Genomic DNA, 20,855 nt, shown 5'->3' on the forward strand with positions numbered 1-20,855 from the left:
CAATCTCATTTCTGAAAAGAACATAATGGAACAGATGTGCAGTGCTGAATATATAAAATCAACACCTTCAACAGCCATAGAGCATTGTATAGCTAAAAAAAATCAAATCTTTGGCAAATACCCTTTTTTTCCTTGACGACCCAATGCATAAGCAGAGATCACATCAGTGAAATCCCTGGTTTCTAGAGACACCAGACACCACTGGCAGATTGCAGCAAGATTACTGAGTACCTCCACAAGAAATCACACTGCTAATTTGTGACCGGCCAGGTCTTTCAGCAGCAACACTGCCTGGACAGTCCACGAAGAACTCAACAGCTTTCAAGATCTAGTGTGAGAGGCATAAACATTCAAGCTGGTGTTTAATCTCTTCTAAGCGTATTTTGCTTGGCAAACACTTTTTTTCTTTCTTTCTTTTTTTAATTATTATTCTGCAGCTGAACTGGAAAACATGAAAGACATGCTCTTGTTTTCTATCATAAGAAAGTATTCCATTTCTTAAAAAAACAAACAAACCAGTTTGGTTTTAGATACTTTTAATAAAAACAAAAGAAACAGTGGATTCAATTCAATGAAGAAAGCAAGAATTAATGCAGATGCTTCACTTTCTCCAAGTTGTTGTTGGAACATTTACTAACAATTTGGTAAATTGAGACTCAAATACCAGCCCAAATGAAGGAACTGAAATCTTCTATCCTTCTCAAGGGAGGAATCTAACAGCCAGGGCATTGATCTAAGATAGGTTTCTATCAATCACTCCTGAAAAGACTGTAAAACCAACTTTGCAGGAAGTACTCAAATACTCATTTATTAAAAGAGAAGGTTCCTAGAGGTTATGTACCTTAGATATAGGAGTGCGTTCTCCTATTCTTGCCTGAAAGATTACTTATACATACTCTGTAGTACACTTTAACATCTTTAACAGAACAGATTGAAGGAAACTTACAGCAGAATATTTCTACTGCTGTATATTAGCTAGCCTCAGAAGAAAATGGAGTTGGTGGCTTTATCCAACTGTATTTCTTTTCTCCTTTCTCCCTTTAGCAAATCTAAGGCTGTGTTTTTGCCATACCTGAAGCAGAAAAGAATCAGGAAAACTGTTCAAAGTGGCTGCAATGTATGCTAGCCCACTGACTTCCCCAGCAGCATTCTTACTCCTCTGCCAGTGTCCTATTTCTAGGATGCAGGGATGGCTATTTGTAACCATTATTATGTTAGCTCAATGCATTTCTTTTGTTCGTTGCATATGTCCGCTGCTCCTCCACTAGGAGTAAGAAAGTTTATCACTAAGGAAGTGACACCAAATCCCCTGAAGGGCTAAGGCGCTGTTCAAAGTCATGTTCAAACACTTGTGTACATGCACATTGTGGTGCAAGAGGTTGGTGCAAATCATATATTAACTCCACCATTTCTGGCATAGCAGTGATGCCATTTGATGAGAAGTTATGATCATGCATAGGTGCCACAGAGAGGTAACATCAGGTGCAGGGTACCACAGCTCATCCTTTCAGGCTTTGCCTGACGTCTTCCAAGAGCAGCTCACTGACTCCGGTTGTAAGAAGTGCCACTGCAATCTATTTTTCTCTCACACTGTAATGCCTTTTCCCGACTGCCATCTCTCAAATTGCTAAAACCTGTTGTGTTTTGAAAATCTGGTCAATCAGGCATACAGGAAAAAGAAACTTGGTATAAATGACTGTGTTTATTTGAATTTAGAGTGCTGAAAATTAACTGCTTTTTCACTTGTGGATCTAGTGTCACAAAGCAAGGCAAAATGTCTGCCTGCGTCTTCTAATTACCTTAGTGCAGCTAATGCATTCACATGAGAGATTTCAAATTCTTTGTACTTTGGCAGAAAAAGGCCAAATTTCTCTTAGCATTTATTGACAAGCAGTTTACAATATAAGTGGGGATAAGAAACTTTTAGAATGAGACTGTCAAAAGGTTCTGACATACCCTTTCACCTTGATGAATGCAAATATCTGCTAAATGCCAAGTGCTCCCCTTACTGTGGTAGTTAGCACATTTCTGCCCAAACCCTTCTCATAGTCTCAGGCATCATTATGGAAAGATATGCTAAAATTCATAACAGGGTGGCAAATTGCTTCTGTATTTTCTGGTGAGTGTGTAACAAATCTGAACCAATCTTTCATGGACAAAATGATATCAAAAGGCAGACAACATACTGCTCAAGGATTATGTGCATCTTCACTCTCCATCTCCATGATGAAGAAAACAGGGAGCAAGATCATTAGGTCACACTGAAGTATTTTTCAGAAAATAATGATTTGCAGGGCTGCATTTACCAACTCTAAAATTTACAGTAGCAGCCTGCAGAGAATTTCAGAAATGGGCTAAAATATTTATAGACAGTGCATTTTCCCTCTACCCAGGTTTTTAAGATACAGAGGAAACCAACATTTATTTCTGCTTCATGAAATATAATATATATTCAGCATGCAGCAGCTTGCAATCCTGACAAGGAGCTTATTTTTAAAAACAGTGTGTAATTTAAAATCAGTACTTAAAAAAAGCAAATAGTCTAGTGATAACTTTGAAGTACTGAATAATGCTTTTCAGCTACAGTATTTATCAGTTTGGGCTGATAAAGGCAGTTCCTGATGACCTAACATAGCAGATAAATTTTTTCCTGCTAGTTCAAAGACAGAAACAATCACAAAAAATCACTTACTAAAAACATAGAATAAAATATGTCTGAAGTCAGGCAAATAATTTCTGAAATACAAAAGTTGCCATATATGTGTGTGTATATATATATGTCTGCATAGATCTATATCTCTCTCTGTATATATATATCTTTGCAGGAATAAGTTGACATATATCCTTGACAGAAGAAAATATCAAGCTTGATTAATCAGCATGTGCGCCGATTTTTTTGTAAACTAAAGCTGCGTCACTGCCGAACAGCACTAAAAATGTCAGAGGGATGTATACTACTTTAGCTCTGAGAGAGAAAAGTTACAGTAGGACAGATGTATTTAAAATGTGTTTAACATACTTCAAGGTGTGTTGAAGTATTTTCCTTCCCTATAAGTAGCTTTAACCATACTTCAGAGTATTTGATTTTCTTGTTAAATTATGATATTTTATATATAAGATATTACATGTTAACTATACAGAGCACTGTATGTGTATGTGTGCTTGTGTACATAGAGGGGATGTTTCTTCCTCTACCTACAACAGGCAAAAGAGTGAAAAACTCTGCTTCATGCAATGAAGTGCAGTGTCTTGGGAATGCTTTATTGATGAGCGCTTGAATTAAGTATCTGTTTAAGAAGAGGAGCATGGGCCAGCCTCATTAGTGCTAATGCAGGAAGATTTAAATTATATTTTTGTGCCCTAGCAATGTCTTCTGTACCTCTGGGAGCTTACTGTAAAGGAGGACAAAGGGCTTCCACACTGCTCTCCATTAGCAGAGGAACATGCTTAATTTCTTGCCCTCTGTTCCATGGGAGTTACTCTGGAATAAACTGTTGAGATGATTCACTAAACCAGAGTATCCTGAGTGTCCTGCAGATAGCCTGTCTCCTGCAGCAGCCTTCTGAACATGATGTTCCTCTCCTGTGGCTCTGTAGAGTAAAATGAAAGTTGTCCTCTGCTTTATTGTTATAAACAGTTTCCTAATGGATTTTTTCACACCACCACTGTTGCAGGAGCTGTACCTATAATATAAAATACTTTCAGCAATGAATATTCACAATACAGGTCTATTGGCTGATGCAAAGTAGCAGACACCAAACTATGTAGCCCCTTAAGGCAGCCATGACACTCTAGATTTCATGCACTGGGAATGGAAAAGCCAAAACTGTTTTCTCTTTGCACAAACCCTGGCCACAGTCTAGTCATTTGTAAGTTTTCTCAGCCATTGATTGTTTCTTCTAAACAACCTCATCCCATCTGGGTGATGGACTGAGCAATTGCACACAGTCCTGAAGCACTGGATTTTTCTGCTTCTTTCTTGTATGTACTGAGCCTTATCAGCAGGGCACGTCATTCACTGAACTATGCTAATGGCATTTCTTGAGCCTGATGCCCTGCTCCCTCATTGTGTGCTAATGTGTCCTGTCTTGAAAAGAAGGAAAGACATTATATTCTTCAGGCCTTTCTAAGTGTATGCATTGGGAAAAAAAAGAAAAGAAAAAAGGAAAAAAAAAAAAGAACCAAACTAATCCCTGTAATGCCTCTGCTGTTGCATAGCATTTCCCTCTATTTGTAGGTTTATTAGTTACCAAAATCAACTCTCCATCCAAACATCTTCAAAATCTTATCACAACAAGCTGTGATATTTTATGAAGAATTGTCACTGAACGTGGCAGAGCAAATGCTGTGGTGTGTGTTTCCCAGGGGAACTTACAAGAGACTTCACTCTTCATCTTAGTCCCCTTCCCTGCAATGCAACACCGGTAGCTCACAGGCTCCCTGGTGCTGTTTTGGGAGCTCCTCCAAAATAAAAGGATGTAAAATGCTGTGTAGAAACCAAGAGTGCTTTTATGTCAAGTCTCATCCATCTATCGAACCACCTCCTTTCAGCCTTCATTGTGAGGGGAAAAGTGCATGCCCTTATCATAGGAAGCACCCTGCAAACCTAGGATGTTGGGAAGCTCAGTTCTCTGCCCAAGGCGGTGCATTTCCTATTTATTTTTTAAAAGAGAAAACCTACTTGATTTGAAGATAAGGTAGCAGCTCCAAGAGTATATTAATACAACAAGCAGTTACCTTCATTGTTAAAGTGCTACCCGATAAAAAGCCTCACTTGTGGCTATGTGTCCAGAAGCACTTAACAGTTATTTTTACTATGCTTTTGGAACCTGGTCCAGAGCTTTTGCCCTTGTTTAGCACCTGCATGATCTAAAGTGATCTTTGTCCTCAGGTAACACTATAAAAAGTTGAAACCAACTAAATTACTAGAGCCAAAAGTTCTAGATTTAGATGAGGGAGGACTTTAACAGAATGATCTCTTTCTCTGAAAATCATTCCCATGACTTGAATGGCAAAACATTTACACCAACCTGTCAAGTTTCAGGTACTGAATACCAGACTGGTTTAGTCTTTTATTCAGGTAGTTCTACAGGTTAGATGTTTGGGTTGTCACATGGGAGATATCACTATCAAAATGCATGTTCCCTCAAATCATACTGCTGCCACTGCCTGCTCCCCACAACGGGCCCCTATGCCCATTATGTGACCTGAGAATGATGGTTACGTGGATTTTTGCAGGATCTTCTGCATGACCTTTTGCACAACTGGACATTCTCATCCATTCTCACCACAGGGCCATTGTGTGATTCCTGCATAGGACAACTTCAGTCACCTTAAGAGATCAGAATATTTCTTTCTGAAGAAGTTGCAACAAGTTTGGAGGGAACCAAAAAGATACGGCATGTGAGAGTGAAAGAAAGGCAGAAAGTGATATAATGAAAGAAGTATCTGAAGGACATCAAGGCCAGAAGTTTTTTCTGACTCAAATTATTGTCATGGTTCAGTCAGTAGGACAGATAAAAGTCACGCTTTAGATATGTGCATGAAACTGAATTCACAGTTGCCATGATCTATGCTGCAGAAAGATAAACAGATTAGCTGATTGTTTGATGACAGTGTGCACCATGGTCCCAAGAACCCTTGAAAGATTTCCACGGATGTTTTTTCCCTTTCGTGCCTACATATTTTTTGCTATCTAAACCAGCCCTCCCTGAACTGATCTGCAATGCAAATCTAACAATAACATTTTATATATTAGAAGAAGGTAGATAATTTTCAGGAAAGATGAGGATAATCCATTCAAATAGTTGCAACATGAACTTATTTAGAAATAGCCCCTGTTTGGTTTGCTTGTATTCTGAAAAGAAACAGGCTAATACAATTCTTTTACGCAGTTCACAACCCATGAAGTGCTATCACTTTGGCATAAGGCTGTGAGAAGCCTTCTAAACCAATGAGATATATAAGCTCTTCAAGATCAGAAACAGTCCTTTTTAACACCACAGTTTTTATTTTAATGATTCTGCACCCTTTCCACTTAGGGGCTTCTTTTTCAATTAATTTCTGTTGGAGAAGTGTGAATAGCAGCTGGCTCTTTGCATGAGAAGTGTGTCCCATGAGACTGATGAAAAGAAAATCATCACTTACTACTGATGGCTTTTACTGTAGCTGAGAAAACTATTACTACAAATTACATAATAAAAAAATGGAGGTAATGACTCACTCCTGTTTTTAAAATGCTTTGATATATACTAAAATGCTGGGGAAGAGATGCTGCTATTATTATTTTACCATCTTGCCACTTGAAGGGTTGTTTTTCAATGGAAATCTGAAATTTACAGATGGGGTGGGTAATATAACCTCTTTCTCTATTTGCCAACACCTCTCATTATAAGACTGTTTTTGTTTGCTTGTAGTTTGACTTTTTGTTTGATAGGCTTTTTCCAGGCCAGGTGCCTACCTCAGGCTGAGTTGTTTCAGCTGGAAAGTTTCAGCTACAACTATTCAGCCATTTCCAAGAGTAAGGTGGAAGTGTGGAAAAATAGGGATGCAGTATATATTGATCCTGCCATAAAAAAACAAAACCAAAAACCAACAACAAAAAAAGGCATTGTGAGAATCTGAGAAGTCCCATGGTTAGCAGCATGGATTTCAAGTTTGGCAGGCGATGGCCCTAGCATCAGATATTCTTGCTGTCCCTGTAAAAAGTCATCATGAGGGTGCTGAAATTTTGCAGCCTGAGCAAAAACCAGTCAGTATATAGACAAAACCGCCACAGTTATCACTTCCTGAGAAAACATTTTCCAGGGACTAACAGCTATGAGCCCCCAGGGTTCGAGCAGCACTGAACACACCCTAGTACTGCCTTCAGTGGCTGAATCAGTTCTAGCCATGTGGGGCAGGTGCAGTCTGGTGACACATCAGAAATCAAAAGCAGACAGATCTGTTTTCCTAGTGCTTGTACAGCTGCCTGTGCTGGGCCCAGGATGCATGAAAAAAACCATTACTTCAATCCAGAGAGAAAGGAAGAGAATGTGGGGGCCAAGGGGTGAGAGTGGCAAACCAGCCTGTATTGCAGCAAGATAGCAGCAGCAAGCAGTGGAGCAGAAGCTCAAAGCAGCGTCCAGGACAACAAAGGGGAATTACAGAACTGTATTTAGGGGCAGTGGAGGAAAGTCAGAAGCTGGGAGCAGGCTTCTGGTGGATATCAGAGGTGATGTGAGTTGGTAAAATGCTCATGATTTTGAGTATCTTTATTTAGATGCTGCTTTTAGCAAGTCCTTATTCAAGACATCAAGAATGAGGATGCTTCATGTACTGGGGAGTTTGGAAAGTGAGCAGTAAATGTGGCAAAGGAATGCAGACAAGAAAGGCCATTCTATTCATAATGAAGATAAATGTTGCCCTGTAGAGCCAAACTCTGAATTCACCTTTGCCACAGATCTCTTAGATAATACTAATTAAGTTACTTAAATCTGTCTTTCCCAGGGGGCTGCTAAGCTAGATGATGTGACTGATCTGAAGAAGGAAAAAGAACTTGCAAAAGCAACTTCATTTCAATGGCAGCAGAGCTTTGAACATATAAATACCATATAACAGCAGGTAAACTGGAAAAATCAAGCTGTAGGCTTCTGAAATTGAACAGACAAAAATTTGTGGATACTTCTAAGTTCAGTCTGTGCCTCAGTTGCCATCTGCCAAAGCACTCCTGATCACCCAGGTGGGTTTGAAAATGAATGCTTTGTTTCGGAAGCAGTTTGATACCACAGAGATTATAATCTCAGAAAAACTCATGAGGAAATTCATAATTATGTCTTCAGAACAGAACATAGAGGAAACAAAATACCAAGTAACAGCTCATTAAGTATCATCTATTCTAAATTACCCTTCAGATGACTGGTTTGAGGTCACTCAGGATGCTTGTAGCAGAAATGAGAATAAACCAAAGGACCCATGATGTTGAAGATGGGCAGTAATTCTCCCTCTGTTTCTCTGGAGAAGAAATAAGTATACTGATGGTATGAGAAGCTGAACTATAAATAAGGATATTTGGGTACTGATATTAATTCCCTTTATAATGCCATATTTCAGAGTACATTTAAGCTCCGATATGCAAGCTGGGCCATATTTTGTATTTCTTGGAATCAAATGTAAGTGCCTGAAATCTCATTGTATCAACTTTGGAATCTATAAAATGAAAAGGCAACACAAACATTAATAGCATTTTAAATCAACAGGCCACTTTCGACTCTCCACTAACATGTTAGATGAAATCACTACGTAGTTATGGAAGAAAACAATACACAGCCATCTAAAAAACCCTCTGTGGCAGTGCTGACCTCCAGGTACAACAGCAGAACCTCGAGAATTGTTCAGGTCTGACATACAAAGCTCACCTTTGACAGTTTGGGCTTAGCATATGAGGACAGGCTATTAGCCCTTCTCTAAATAACAGTGTCCTGTCAATGCATGATAAAATAGATAGGGCACTTTGTAGCCAACTTTGGCAATTCCAGATCAATAGTTATGAGCCATGCTGACACGTTTGCTTTGCGTGTTCCATGGTTTTTTTTTCACGCTGCAACTTGCACTGCTCTGACATGTCTGCCTTAAGGAGCATATGCAGGATGTGGCTGTATCACAGGTGCAGCAGTAGCTCAGCCCACCAGCACTCTTCAAATGTGCCACATGTTTATGCAAGTTATTCAGAGGATATTCAGTCACTGTTTGAGGTTTCTGACCAGCCAACGGCCCTGGCAGCTGAATATCCAGAAGTAGAGGAGAAGACTTTCAAGGAAGTCAAATCATTGACAAAACCTACAGTTCAATCAAAATTGGCAGAATTGGCAATCTACTTGGGAGAGGAATTTTCAAGTTTGAAATTGCAAACTAATAGAAGGAAAAATAGCACTGCACCTGAGGTACCAGCCAGCATTCTCAGTGATTAGTAACATTTTGATATAAATGCTTGAGCTGTAAATTCTCTGGGATTTTTTTTTTTGGGGGGGGTTGGTCTGGCTACAAAAAACCTGCTGGGTTTTGCTTGTTTTGGTTTTGATTTTTTGTTGTGTTTTTTTTGTCTGTGGTTTTGTGTTGGTTTGGGGTTTTGTGGGTTTTGTTTGGTTTTGTGTTTTTTTTTTTTGTCTGGCTACATTGATTTTGATAGTCATTTGAAGAATGGTATTCTTTAACTGGAAACATTCCTTATCAGATTTACCATGGTGAATGGTTAGTGCAGCAGCAGCACAGCTACTAATTTGGCATTCAGTTCCTAAACTGTATCAACAGATCTCTGATATTGTAATGTCAAGCAAGGTACCACATAAATCAAAAGTAATGGTGACATTAGCTTTTTATGCCACAGCATGTAACCAGTGCCCCCGACAGTCTCAGGTGTGTGAGATGACATGCCTTTCAGAGTTCAAATTGCTACTGGCTTAAAGCTAATCCCCTAACTTCCTGAAATAATTAGCAATTACATCACGCCAGACTGAAAAAAATGAAGGACTAAACAAACAGAACAGAAAGAAGTTACAAGATCAGATGTCTGTAACAAAGTCATTTTACTGTACTGTTCTCTGCATCTTATCTGAAAACAGATATAGGAATCAACCTTCCTGCCTCTTCTCTCCCCTGAAAAAGTGCCCAGGAAAGGTTTTTTAAGAACTTCAGGAACAGTAAAATTATACCTCAATTCTTCCTACAAGTTCATATGAAGTGCACTGTTTAGTGGCCCCATCACTCAATCCTAGGTGCTACTGCAATCAGGTTTTCTGTCTTTTGTGTCCTTTGAATAGGTCTAAACATTGCCAATATCAGAACAGTCAGAACACAATACTAAAAAATTCCTATTCTCTTCTATTGCTAAAGTCTCTCAGGGCCATCCTAACATCCTTGTTCAGGACTATTAGAATAGATTTTAGGCATTCTATTAGAATTTCAAGTCACATTTATTTACAATGCTACCTTTCTAGGCATGAGGACACTCAGAAAAGCACACTTAATAAGAGGAAAGCAAGGTTAAAGCTTTTAGCTCCTGTCTCTGCTTATTGGCAGAAAGACACATACATTAAAATTCTTATCGTATTCTTTAAAAGCTGGAAAGTCACTGGCTAATGAAAATGTGAACTTTGTCATCCAGCACAGAAACATTTACCAGTGAAACTTAGGTGACGAACAATCTACTGAATTAGTTGTAGTGAAAACTGCTCACAGAAAGCTTGCTTCTGCAAGGCTTCCACTTAGAAAGCAGTACTTTGCTAGTTGAATGAAGGAGGGTAAAAAAGAGAGAACAAGACACAGTGACTGATTAGCATCTATGTCATCATTAAAAATAAACACAAATCTGGATTAACCTTCTTAAGTGCTCATTATCTAACTGTCAGGACAATCCCATGTGTGCAATTCTGCCTTTCTATAAACAACACAGCCATTAGCTTGGCTCTAGTTTTCCGAGTTAACCTCACCTTTTACTGTCACATGCACACTCTGGCTGGTGGACAGCTGGGGCTGAACAAGGACATTGCACGTGTATTCACCCTCATCTACTTCCTTCTGCACATCTGAAAGCTTCAGTGTCCCATTGTTCTCAAACGCCACTTGGCGATGGTTAAATGGTAGCAGGTTAGAATTCTTGTACCACTTGATGGAGTAATACGGGTAGCCGATCACACGGCAGTGGATGTAGGTGTCCCGTCCAGCTATTGCAGTGATGTTCTTCATCGGTCGGATGCTTGCTGGCCCTAGAAAGGTAAAAAGAAACTCTTGAAAACAATTTAAATGCACATGTGCTTGAGGAAACATGCATATAATTTTTCTGAATATACAAACGTTAACAACATTTACAGATGTGGCTTGCAGAACACTTCTTAGCATTTGACAGTTTTTCCTTTCAAGAGCTACTTAAGCAGTTTCCCTAATCTTTATATGCTCTACTTTTTCCTCACCCTGCAGCATACATACTAATTATGTGGGGGTATATATGTCTGCATTATCCAGCACTTCCCTGATATAATCTTTGCTGCATTACAAATTAAAAGGCTGAGGATGATTTAATTAATGTGAAATACTAAAACTGATACAAAGCTGGAATCCTGTTACACATGAGAACACTGACAAAGTTAGCTTTTCTTTTGACGTATATGAAGTATAATACCATGAGGATGGGTATTATGCCATGTAGGGCTAGAAATGCAAGCTAAAGTACTGTATACACAAGTAAATACAATGAATGTTGGACAAGTAAAAAAAAAGAAGAAAAAAAAATCCATGCATAGCACAACAAAAGTAAAGAAACGGAACAAACAGAGATGAGTATAGGAAAAAGATTATAGAACACAAGCCATAGGGTTCTTCCAACATTTAACCATACCATACACTTTCTAGATGGGGCTGGAGAGGCAGGGTGGGAAAAGAGAGCGGGGAAGAAAAGGAGAGGAAAAACAGTAAGTTGGTTTTGGCATTCCAAGACTCATTTAATCACATGCAACAATCTTCTCCACTACAATGAGTTATGTGTGTTTTTTTGAGGAGCTGATTTGACAAGCACCTCTTACGTTTATTCGAGCCTGGTACAGGACGACTCCAGCAGAGTTGTTGGCAGTACAGCGATAAACTCCACCATCTCGGACCTGAGTGTTAGAGATATTCAGGTAACTGACCACATTGCCTTCAGAGGTGATAATCTGGCTGATACGATGACTGCCATCCTTCACAATGGGATCTTCATCCAGCGTCCAAGTGATAGTAGGCAGAGGAGTCCCCTTCACGTTGCACATAAGGGATACTGGCTCTCCCGGACTGACCACTTTCTCACTGAAGGCAGAAATGATTTTGGGAGTTCCATCTGCCAGGGGAAAAAAGAACAGGAGAATAGTACTTACAGGGTGTAAAGCTTATTCCCTCTATCGTGGAGCCTATCACATGAACCAAGATCTTATTTAGAAGCACTGTAAACAATTATGTTTCAGGATGTAACTTGTAACTATTGAGAGAAGGAAACAAATTTTGGTAGCAGAGTACTTAAATGATCCTTTGCTTACTACAGGTTGATTTTTTTTTGTACTGGCTGTGCTGAAGGAAAAGCACTCGAATAGATGGACCAGGGCTCTGCACAGCTATATGAAGTGCCAGGTACTTGCAGAAAAGCGTTAAAGCCATACACAGTCCGTCACAAAAGACATACAGCAAGACTGCAACACATTTGGTATTTTTCTTCTCCTGGTAGACTTCAGCTCCTTGGAAAGCTAAGGATGAATCCTGTTGGCAAGAGCCAGGCACAACCTGCACTGGCTAATTTCACACAGCTGTGCCAATGCAGTTTAGTCCTGACCCACAATACCCCATTCAGAAAAGTATTAAATTAAGCTTCTCTGAATACAGATTGCCAGTAACAGCAGTGATGCCAATTCCCTTCTGTGGTCATTTTGTGCTACAGATAAATATTCCTCTGAAATGAGAGCATTCAAATGCTTTCTTTTGTGATCTGTGTCACAATTTACTCAGCCTCTACCAAGCAAGTGAACAAAGAGAGTGGATGGAGACAGAAACTTTGAGATTGTAAGTAGTGGGCAGGATTAAATAACCACCTATCCAGAGAGTTCAGCCGGGTAACATTTACGAGTGTCAACATTCCGCTATTAGGAAGTCCTTTCTGGGATCCTGCAATGCATGTTTGTTCTCCTTTGAAAATCATACTTTCAAAGTTGTATCTAAGAAGGCATTTCAGTGTAATTGGGAGCAAAAGGCCACACACCAGGAGCAGTATGCAGAGCACAGGAAGCCATGCAGTCCAAAGTTTAGACAACAGTGTTGCAGGCTACTGTCTGGTTTTAAATAGCCAAGTGGCAAGTCAGCTAACTTCAGTGTTCCTACAGCATTAGTGCCTCCAAGAAATAGAAGGAAAAGGTGCCTTATTACCTAGAGAGGGGCCAAAGACACTTGAAAACTCATCTTGTACATGAAGAGTTTCAAGAACAACTCCTTTCAGTTTTGCACAGGACAGAGGATGCCAGGACAGGACTGAGAAGTCTCATGATCTGTGATACACCATTTGACTGGCACATTATGTACTGTCCCTTCATGTACACTCTCTTACATATTACTTATATGTTTGGGAGGCTTGAACCATGATTACCCTAGAAATCACAATTCTTGCATTGCAATTTCAGTGCAACATCACGCAGGAAACTGAGGGAACTGGCACAATGTGTACAAGACTCCCCACAAAACAGAATTAAAAACAGGGCTGCAAAATTCCCTTGCTGGCCACATAGTAAAAAACATAAGGCACTGTCACTCTCAGGCTGCTGAAAGACATCAACATCCCCAGAGGAGCATTTGATTTTATTTGATTTCATAATTTTCTCCTCTTCCCCCCTCTCTCTTTCATTTCTGTCCCATTGGTTATGTGACAGAGTTCTAATTTATTTATTTTCATCTGACTCTTTTCCTTTCCTTTACTGTGTATTAGATACTGTCACCCTCCAGAAAACAAAATAGCAGCAGAAAAATAAAGCTTTTTATCCTGAAAGCTGACACAGGACCAATAAATCTGTGAGTGTGCACACCATGCACCTCTGCCAATCCTCCTCCTCTTCTTTTTTTTATTTTTTTTTTATTTGTTAATTCAAGTGACAGGCTTTTTTTGGAGATGAAAGCAGACATTATTTTCCCAGTAAAACCTGAGTGTCTTTGAAATCCTTCCTGCTGTTGCTCTCTGATAACCTGCACTCTCTCAACATCATGATAGATTATCAATATGCTCTTTAGGCTTTCTTAGTCACGGGAGATGGTTGCCGAGGTAACTCAGTCCAGGCCGGTAATCTCTTCTTTCTCTATACAGACTCTAAAAATAGTGCCCATGCCACAACTGCACTACAGCCTCATTAGTGAACCAACTCTGTAAAAATTGATAACTTTCGTCACTTGATTATCATGCAGAACATTGTGTCAGTTAATTAAGATTATTTCTATGCCCTCAGCCAATACACCCAACCAGGAAAGCCATGCCCAGAAGATGTTTAGAGTTGAACAGAGACCTCTTCTCTCATGTCTTGCTGAAAAGCTGATATAAAATCCACCCCCTCCAAAAGAAAAACAGTAAAATTGACTATAAGGACTGCCCAGGAGGGATTTTTGTTTTCAAATTAATTTTTTCATTGTGTTAGTTTTTGCTCAGTGGGGCACAATAAACCCTTTTGTTTTTCAGAGTCCACTATCCCTCATTATACAATGATAGCACCAAAGACCATATATATTATTATGAAGACCAGAATTGCTAAACAGCTAGTGACTGACCTTCCAGTACCACCTGAACATAGTCTTGAGCAGACATCTTGTCCTTGCGCACAAAGCACTGGTAAGCTCCGCCATCACTCTTGGCCATGCCATCCATAATAAGGTTCTCCCGATTGACTCCCGTGATCCGGACATTGTTACCAGGGTTGATGATTTCACCATTACGATACCAGGAGAGCTCCTGGTCCTCAGTTCCCGTCACACTGCAGGACAAGGACACTTGACTACCAACACTGCTTTTTACCTTCCGTGGACTGATAGTGGCTTTTAGTGGTTCTGAAGATTTAAATCAAAATAAAGGATAGGGAAAGGGAAATAGAAAACAGTAAGTATGCATGTGAATTATGTGCAAGTAACAAATTAACAAGAACAACAACAAAAATCACAGCCATACCCTTCTGAAAAAAATCTCTAAACAACAGATAAATGTGTTTGTTCTAAACCTGTATTTTTTCCATCTACAACCATGACACAAAACATAGATCTATTGGGATAAGCTATTCAACACATGATATAATCCCATGCCTAAACGAACACTAGCAGCAGATCTACTGAGTAACGCCATTGGTGCTGAGAGCCTAACAAAGGCCCTACACATGTTTTGGGAGGGCAGGACCTTACTTCACATTAGTTCAGCATGGATGTTTGAACTGGTACATTAAATGCATTCCTGAAATGCATCTTCTGGTTTAATTTCCTGCAAAAGGAAACCAGTTTATCTGTTCCAAACCTACTCCCTGATGCGAACAAGTGCTGTAAATGCCAATGTCCACGAGATTTGCTTTTAAGGGTGGAAGATTCATGCTAAAATGTTAACATAGATACATCCATAGGTATCCATCAGATCAGTCCTCACAGAAGTGTTTTTGCATGTGGGCCCACAAGATTTTCTGTTTCAATACGGGAGGACTACAGTATTTTCAAGTCAGCCTTAAGAAACAGTAGGACACAGGTACTGAAGTTTTATATTGTAAAAAAAGAAGATAAACCATGCTGAAGAAAAGTCATAAATGTAAACACAAGGGAAAAAATCTTTATCCTGACACCTAACAGTTATCAGCATTACTGATTGTAGACCTCATCTCATGCTTTGCATATACTGGTTTGACTACTATCACCACTGGTATCATCTTTGATACTAAATACATACCGTTCTATTTATTTTTTTACCAGTTTTTATACATGCATACAAACACATGTATACGCACACTTATGATAATTTCCTCAGCTACCTCATTCACTTTACTGAACATTTTATAACACACAGGCTGGAATAAATCTTTAGTGGCCCAATGGAAACAGACGGCTGGAAAAAACCCACACAGTTCAGTGGCCTCAGTCATTTTGGATCACAGACACATCTGTAACAGACCTTTCCTCTACAGTGGCCCAGAGCAACAGTTAATCTGTGCTCATATGCATGTTACAAGTCACTGAGTATCTGTTTCCTATGCAAAAGACCACAAAGGCTCAAAACTGTCAATGACATATGAAACAAAACAGTCATGCTCAAGTGCACCACTAACATCTCAGAGCCATGATGATGCAAGAAAGTAAACCACATCCTCCATTGCAGAGCAAGGTGAAATGCCTTTGCCCAACTATTGCTTCCCGCCAACCTGATCCAGAAGATATCTACTGGCTGTTTGACCACTGAGTAAGTAAAACTGTCATCAGGCACTGGGGATACTCTTGGTATCACTAGCAACGTGATTACATCATGTCTCTGGAAGTTTTGACTTTGTAACATACAAGGCAAACTGAATTAAACTAATTTTAAGAATACATTTAGATGTAAAGCTCCTCTGTTAACAATTCATGAATTACTGATCTTTCATCTCCGTTTTACTTTGACCAAATACATTATGTATGATTATTTGGGAAGACATTTTTACGGCCTATACTGCTCGCAAACTTCTCCCTTTTCAGTTTGCTAGTCATGCTGTATAGGTGGGGAATGTTAGTTCACAAAGCATTACTTCTATTCCAGGAAAGATATTTATTTATTTATTTTAACAATAGAAGAATAACACTTTTCCAGTGCAATGCTTCTGAGCAATAATTATCTCTCTAGAATCTGTGAAACATTCAGAATATTCACACATGAATACTCAGCTGAGGAGAGGTATGAGTATTCAATATTACTGAACAGCATGAGTCATGGCAATGAGAGTTTGGCAGCTTTATTCATAAGAACATTTGCAATTTCTTTTTAAGCATCCAATTCAAGCTTCTAAATTACGTATCCTCCATGTGATAAATTATGTAGCTGCATTAGAAATTGCATCTATTTGAACTTCTGATTGCTCAGTTGTCCAACTAACTCATCTCCACAGAGCCTACCTTCTGTTGTTCCCCAACTTTGAGAAGTTTAAGCATTGCTAAGATAAAGTAACAAAACAGAAGGTACAGCAAGACAAGGCATCAACTTCCCTGATGCAAACACCCAGACAAATGGCCTGAGATCTTCACTCACTCCAGGACTTACGTTTTACATACAGTCGTCCTATCATCTCAGCAGTCCCATAGTTGTTCCACACCTCGCAGACATAGTTGCCTGAGTCCGAGGGACGCGTGTTCTCAATCAGCAGACCTGTAACCGTCTGCCGAAACCTGCTATCGGGCTCCCAGGGAATGTTGTCCTTCAGCCAACGATACTTTGGTGCGGGGTGCCCTGATGCTTTGCAAGGCAGCTCCACTCGCTGTCCTGCCATGGCTTTACGGTGGTCAAAACCATCTAGAATAGATGGAGCTGAATTCGCTGGATCTGAAAGAACAAACAGCAGTTTTCAATGGGAGCATTAAAATTATTTCATTCAATAAGCAATATGCTAATATTTTCCCTTCTGCATTTCTTGACTCACTAGCCCAGTGTTTTATTTACTACTGTTTGCTGCTTTGACCCAGCCATCAGTCTGTAATATCTCCGTAGTGGCGGCTGGGATCCAGCAGCATGTACTACTGAAGCATCTCATGACTACTTGGAAATCCTCTCAATGGATTTTTTCCAGGTGGCAACCATTTCTCTGCTCATCTTTCATGTTCCTTATCAAAGGATTGGTGAGCCAGGAATGTGTTGCCTTAACAATTATTACTGTTATTCCTGCACTACTCGACTAGAATGAAGCCAACACATTCTCCGTGCTTCTCAGTGGTTTTAAGATTTTGAATTAAAGGAGTGATTTATTCCCTTGTCAGGAGAGAAATGTGCAAAGATACAGGGATTTCTATCTCCAGTCTAACTGACAGACAAGCCTTTTCTTCTTCCCTGGAAAAAGGACTTAATGTGACAAGTCCAACTTACAGCTCAATACTGCAACTTTCTGTGCTCAACTTACTTAGAAAAACAGCTCTCAGACCAACACACTTGTGTAGCACCTCACATATATTTATGTATCTCACAGAACTCTGACAGAATACCTTCATCAGAGGCGCATGTACCCCACCAGAAAGAGTAATCTGTTTGTGACTTCTACTTTTTAGGTTCGAAAACTTTTGGAGGAGGGGGTTGATTTGATGTACAGTTTTGTGCAGCATGATGGAAGCCTACCCTGGAGCTATTGCAACACAAATACTGAACAATAAATCAACAAATACTCATTTAAGTATTTTCTCATCAGATGCATCCACTTTGCCAAGACTTGTCTCACAAAGAAACTCCACATGCTGATCAACAACTTCTATCTGACACACTGGTATCTTTTAGGGTATATCTACATCATTGTTGCTTGGGTGTAGATGTAATTGCAGCCATTTTGACATTTTCAAGTGGTCTTTGACTTAGCTAGCTCAGGTACTGCTCACAGGGCAGCTGCAGCACGTTGCTGTTAGAAGCTGGAAAGATTAAAGGAGCAGTTCATGCTGAATTCAAACTACTCAAGCAATAGTGAAATCAGCACCTGAGCTAGTTAGTTCAAAACTAGCTTAGATATATCTTCATGAACTGCAGTCACACCTGGGCACACTTGAGAGCAAATAGCTAGAGGCACTATGTAAGTTATACTATAAATCTAGAAACTAGAACTATGATGGTAAATAAACAGGCTGAGTAAATTTTATCTAAATATCTAGGTAAAACTCTAAATGTCAAGTTCAATGAAAGATGACTACAGAGGTTTTGCTGCTCTCTAGGTGCCAGCAAAAAGTTGAGCCACTGAAGGCAAAACTACATTCAGTTTACAGCAACTTACTGTCTGTCTCATTAGAAATGTGTCAGCCAGTAGTAAACAATTTTTTTATGCATGCATCAGTAGCCTCAAGGTCCATATTTGGTATCAAAATAGGTTATATTTTTGAGCTTGCCATGCTGTTTATGTCTGGCTTAGTGAAAGTACAATTTTCCAGGATGTTATTGGGAAGACCAATGTTCATTTGAATAATTGATTATCCAGCTCCTTTCTCACCTTTTGGGTCATCAGGCATCTATGCTTTCAGTGCATAGATTCTTTTGTTCAGCCTGAGGAATTAACTCAGTAAAAATGTAAGTGTGCAAGAAATTACAGCTTTGTCTCTTAGGAAGGTTACAGCTACAAGAAATCAATTTCTTCAACTGAAAGTAATAATTAAATAATAAAAGAACTGACTTTTAAAGGCATTGTCTGTGCATTCCTACTCAAAACTCACAGTAGTTTCATATCTTCTCCATACACTTTTAACTTCACAAGACTTTATGAAGGGTATACGTGGCCCCATTTGCAAACCTTCAAGCACAAAAGTACAAAGTACTGCATGGACTTAGAAACAGGATGAGGGCCAGCAGGGGAGGAATGAAAGTAATGGTAAGGAAAAGTTGTGATTAATGAATATCACACTCCAACATCCTCCTAGTTTGCTGCAGAGAACTACATACACTTCAATGCTGGGCCCAGGCAAAGTGCAAAGCCACCTCAGACAACAAGCTGGTAGTGACAGCAAAGTAGCTGCTGCCCTCCTGCTCCCATGCCTACGCAGAAGCTTGGGTAGCCCAGGAGCTGGCAACTACAGCAGCAGATGCCAGGGGAGGCACAGTCCCCTTTTGCAGCTACCATTTCTCGCTCTTCAAGAACAGCACGCCACTCCCTGTGTCCTCTAACCCAGGTTCATTTCACAGAATCACATAATGGTCAGGGTTGGAAGAGACCTCTGGAGATCATCTAATACAACCCCCTGCTAAAGCAGGTTCACCTACAGCAGGCTGCACAGGATCATGTCCAAGTGGGTTTAGGATGTCTCCAGAGGAGACTCCACACCCTCTCTGGGCAGCCTGTTCCAGTGCTCCATCACCCTCAGAGTAAAGAAGTTTTTCCTCATATCCAGATGCAACCTCCTGTGTTTCAGTTTGTGCCCATTTACAGTCCCTTGTCCTGTCGCTGGGCACCACTGAAAAGAGCCTGGCCCCATCCCTTGACACTTGCCCTTTAGATATTTGTAGACATTGATAAGACCCCCTCTTAGTCTTCTCCAGGCTGACCAGGCCCAGCTCCCTCAGCCTTTCCTCATAAGGGAGATGCTCCAGTCCCCTCATCATTGTCATAGCCCTCCCCTGGACCCTCTCCAGCAGTTCCCTGTCGCTCTTGAACTGGGGAGCCCAGCACTGGACACAGCACTCCAGATGGGGCCCCACCAGGGCAGAGCAGAGGGGCAGGATCACCTCCCTCGACTGGCTGGCCGTGCTCCTCCTGATGCACCCCAGGGTCCCATTGGCTTTCTTGGCCCCAAGGGCCCACCACTGGCTCATGGGCAACCCACTGTCCACCAGAACTCCCAGGTCCTTCTTTGCCGAGCTGCCTTCCAGCAGGTCAACCCCCAGCCTGTACTGGTCTGTGGGGTTATTCCTTCCTGGTGCAGCACCTCACACTTGCATATGCTGAACTTGAGCAGAAGTTCCTCTCTGCTCGACTTTGCTTAACTTTTCCCCTTCTCAAACTGACCCTTGGCAGGGGCAGCCCAGCCTGGAGTCCCATCCACAGAACAGCTAACCTGGGATTCACATTGAGAAGCCTTGAGCTGGTTCTTAAAAGGGACGTATTTAAAATATATTCAGGGATGTGCAAAATATTATTCTAGTGACCTGCTTTCTTGCACTCTGTACTTAAAATGGATGGTAAAACCATCTCTTTAGGATGTCCCTGGAATGGACTCCTACTTAAAGCTCCTACATTGTGTATATTCCAGCATAAAAAAAAAAAAAAAAAAAAAAAGAGACAAAAGAAATCTCAGGCTTCATTTACAATCACCTGCAATGAGGCAAATAGCAAAGTAACATAACCGAATTCCAATATGTGGTATGGACTCTTTTGAATAATTATTTTACTGTGCTTTATCAATCAGCTGCAAATGACTTCTAGCAAGGACAATGCTGGAAAAATTGAGGCAAAGTACTGTTCTAAAATATTCTGCTTTGGATCTTTGAATGACAGATCAAGAAACTCATTATGCTTTCAAAATCACAAGTATTTTTTTAGAGGGTGGGAATTAAAAAACAGTAAAGATTTTGGTATCTGGGATTCATGGCTGGACAAAATTATTTTTGGAAAAGTATAATGGGTATTAAAGGCATATTCTATAGCACGCTAATG

General features: G+C 40.1%; 1 protein-coding gene across 3 annotated transcripts in view; it reads right to left on the bottom strand.

Moving 5' to 3' along the window:
* DSCAM (DS cell adhesion molecule) overlaps positions 1-20,855 on the bottom strand; it is a 467,719-nt gene that overhangs the window by 160,337 nt on the left and 286,527 nt on the right. For 2 of the 3 annotated variants that reach the window (XM_040585109.1, XM_040585110.1), the window contains exons 5-8: positions 16,787-17,065; positions 14,299-14,574; positions 11,549-11,845; positions 10,467-10,742 (exon numbers count right to left, since the gene is read on the bottom strand). In XM_040585109.1, coding sequence (XP_040441043.1) covers positions 10,467-10,742; positions 11,549-11,845; positions 14,299-14,574; positions 16,787-17,065 — 1,128 coding nt within the window. Of the gene's footprint in view, positions 1-10,466; positions 10,743-11,548; positions 11,846-14,298; positions 14,575-16,786; positions 17,066-20,855 lie in introns of those variants that run through there. The other variant, XM_040585111.1, reaches the window with a different exon arrangement.

The sequence above is a fragment of the Falco naumanni genome, chromosome 2 (assembly GCF_017639655.2).
Source record: "Falco naumanni isolate bFalNau1 chromosome 2, bFalNau1.pat, whole genome shotgun sequence".
In the NCBI taxonomy this organism is placed as follows: domain Eukaryota; kingdom Metazoa; phylum Chordata; class Aves; order Falconiformes; family Falconidae; genus Falco; species Falco naumanni.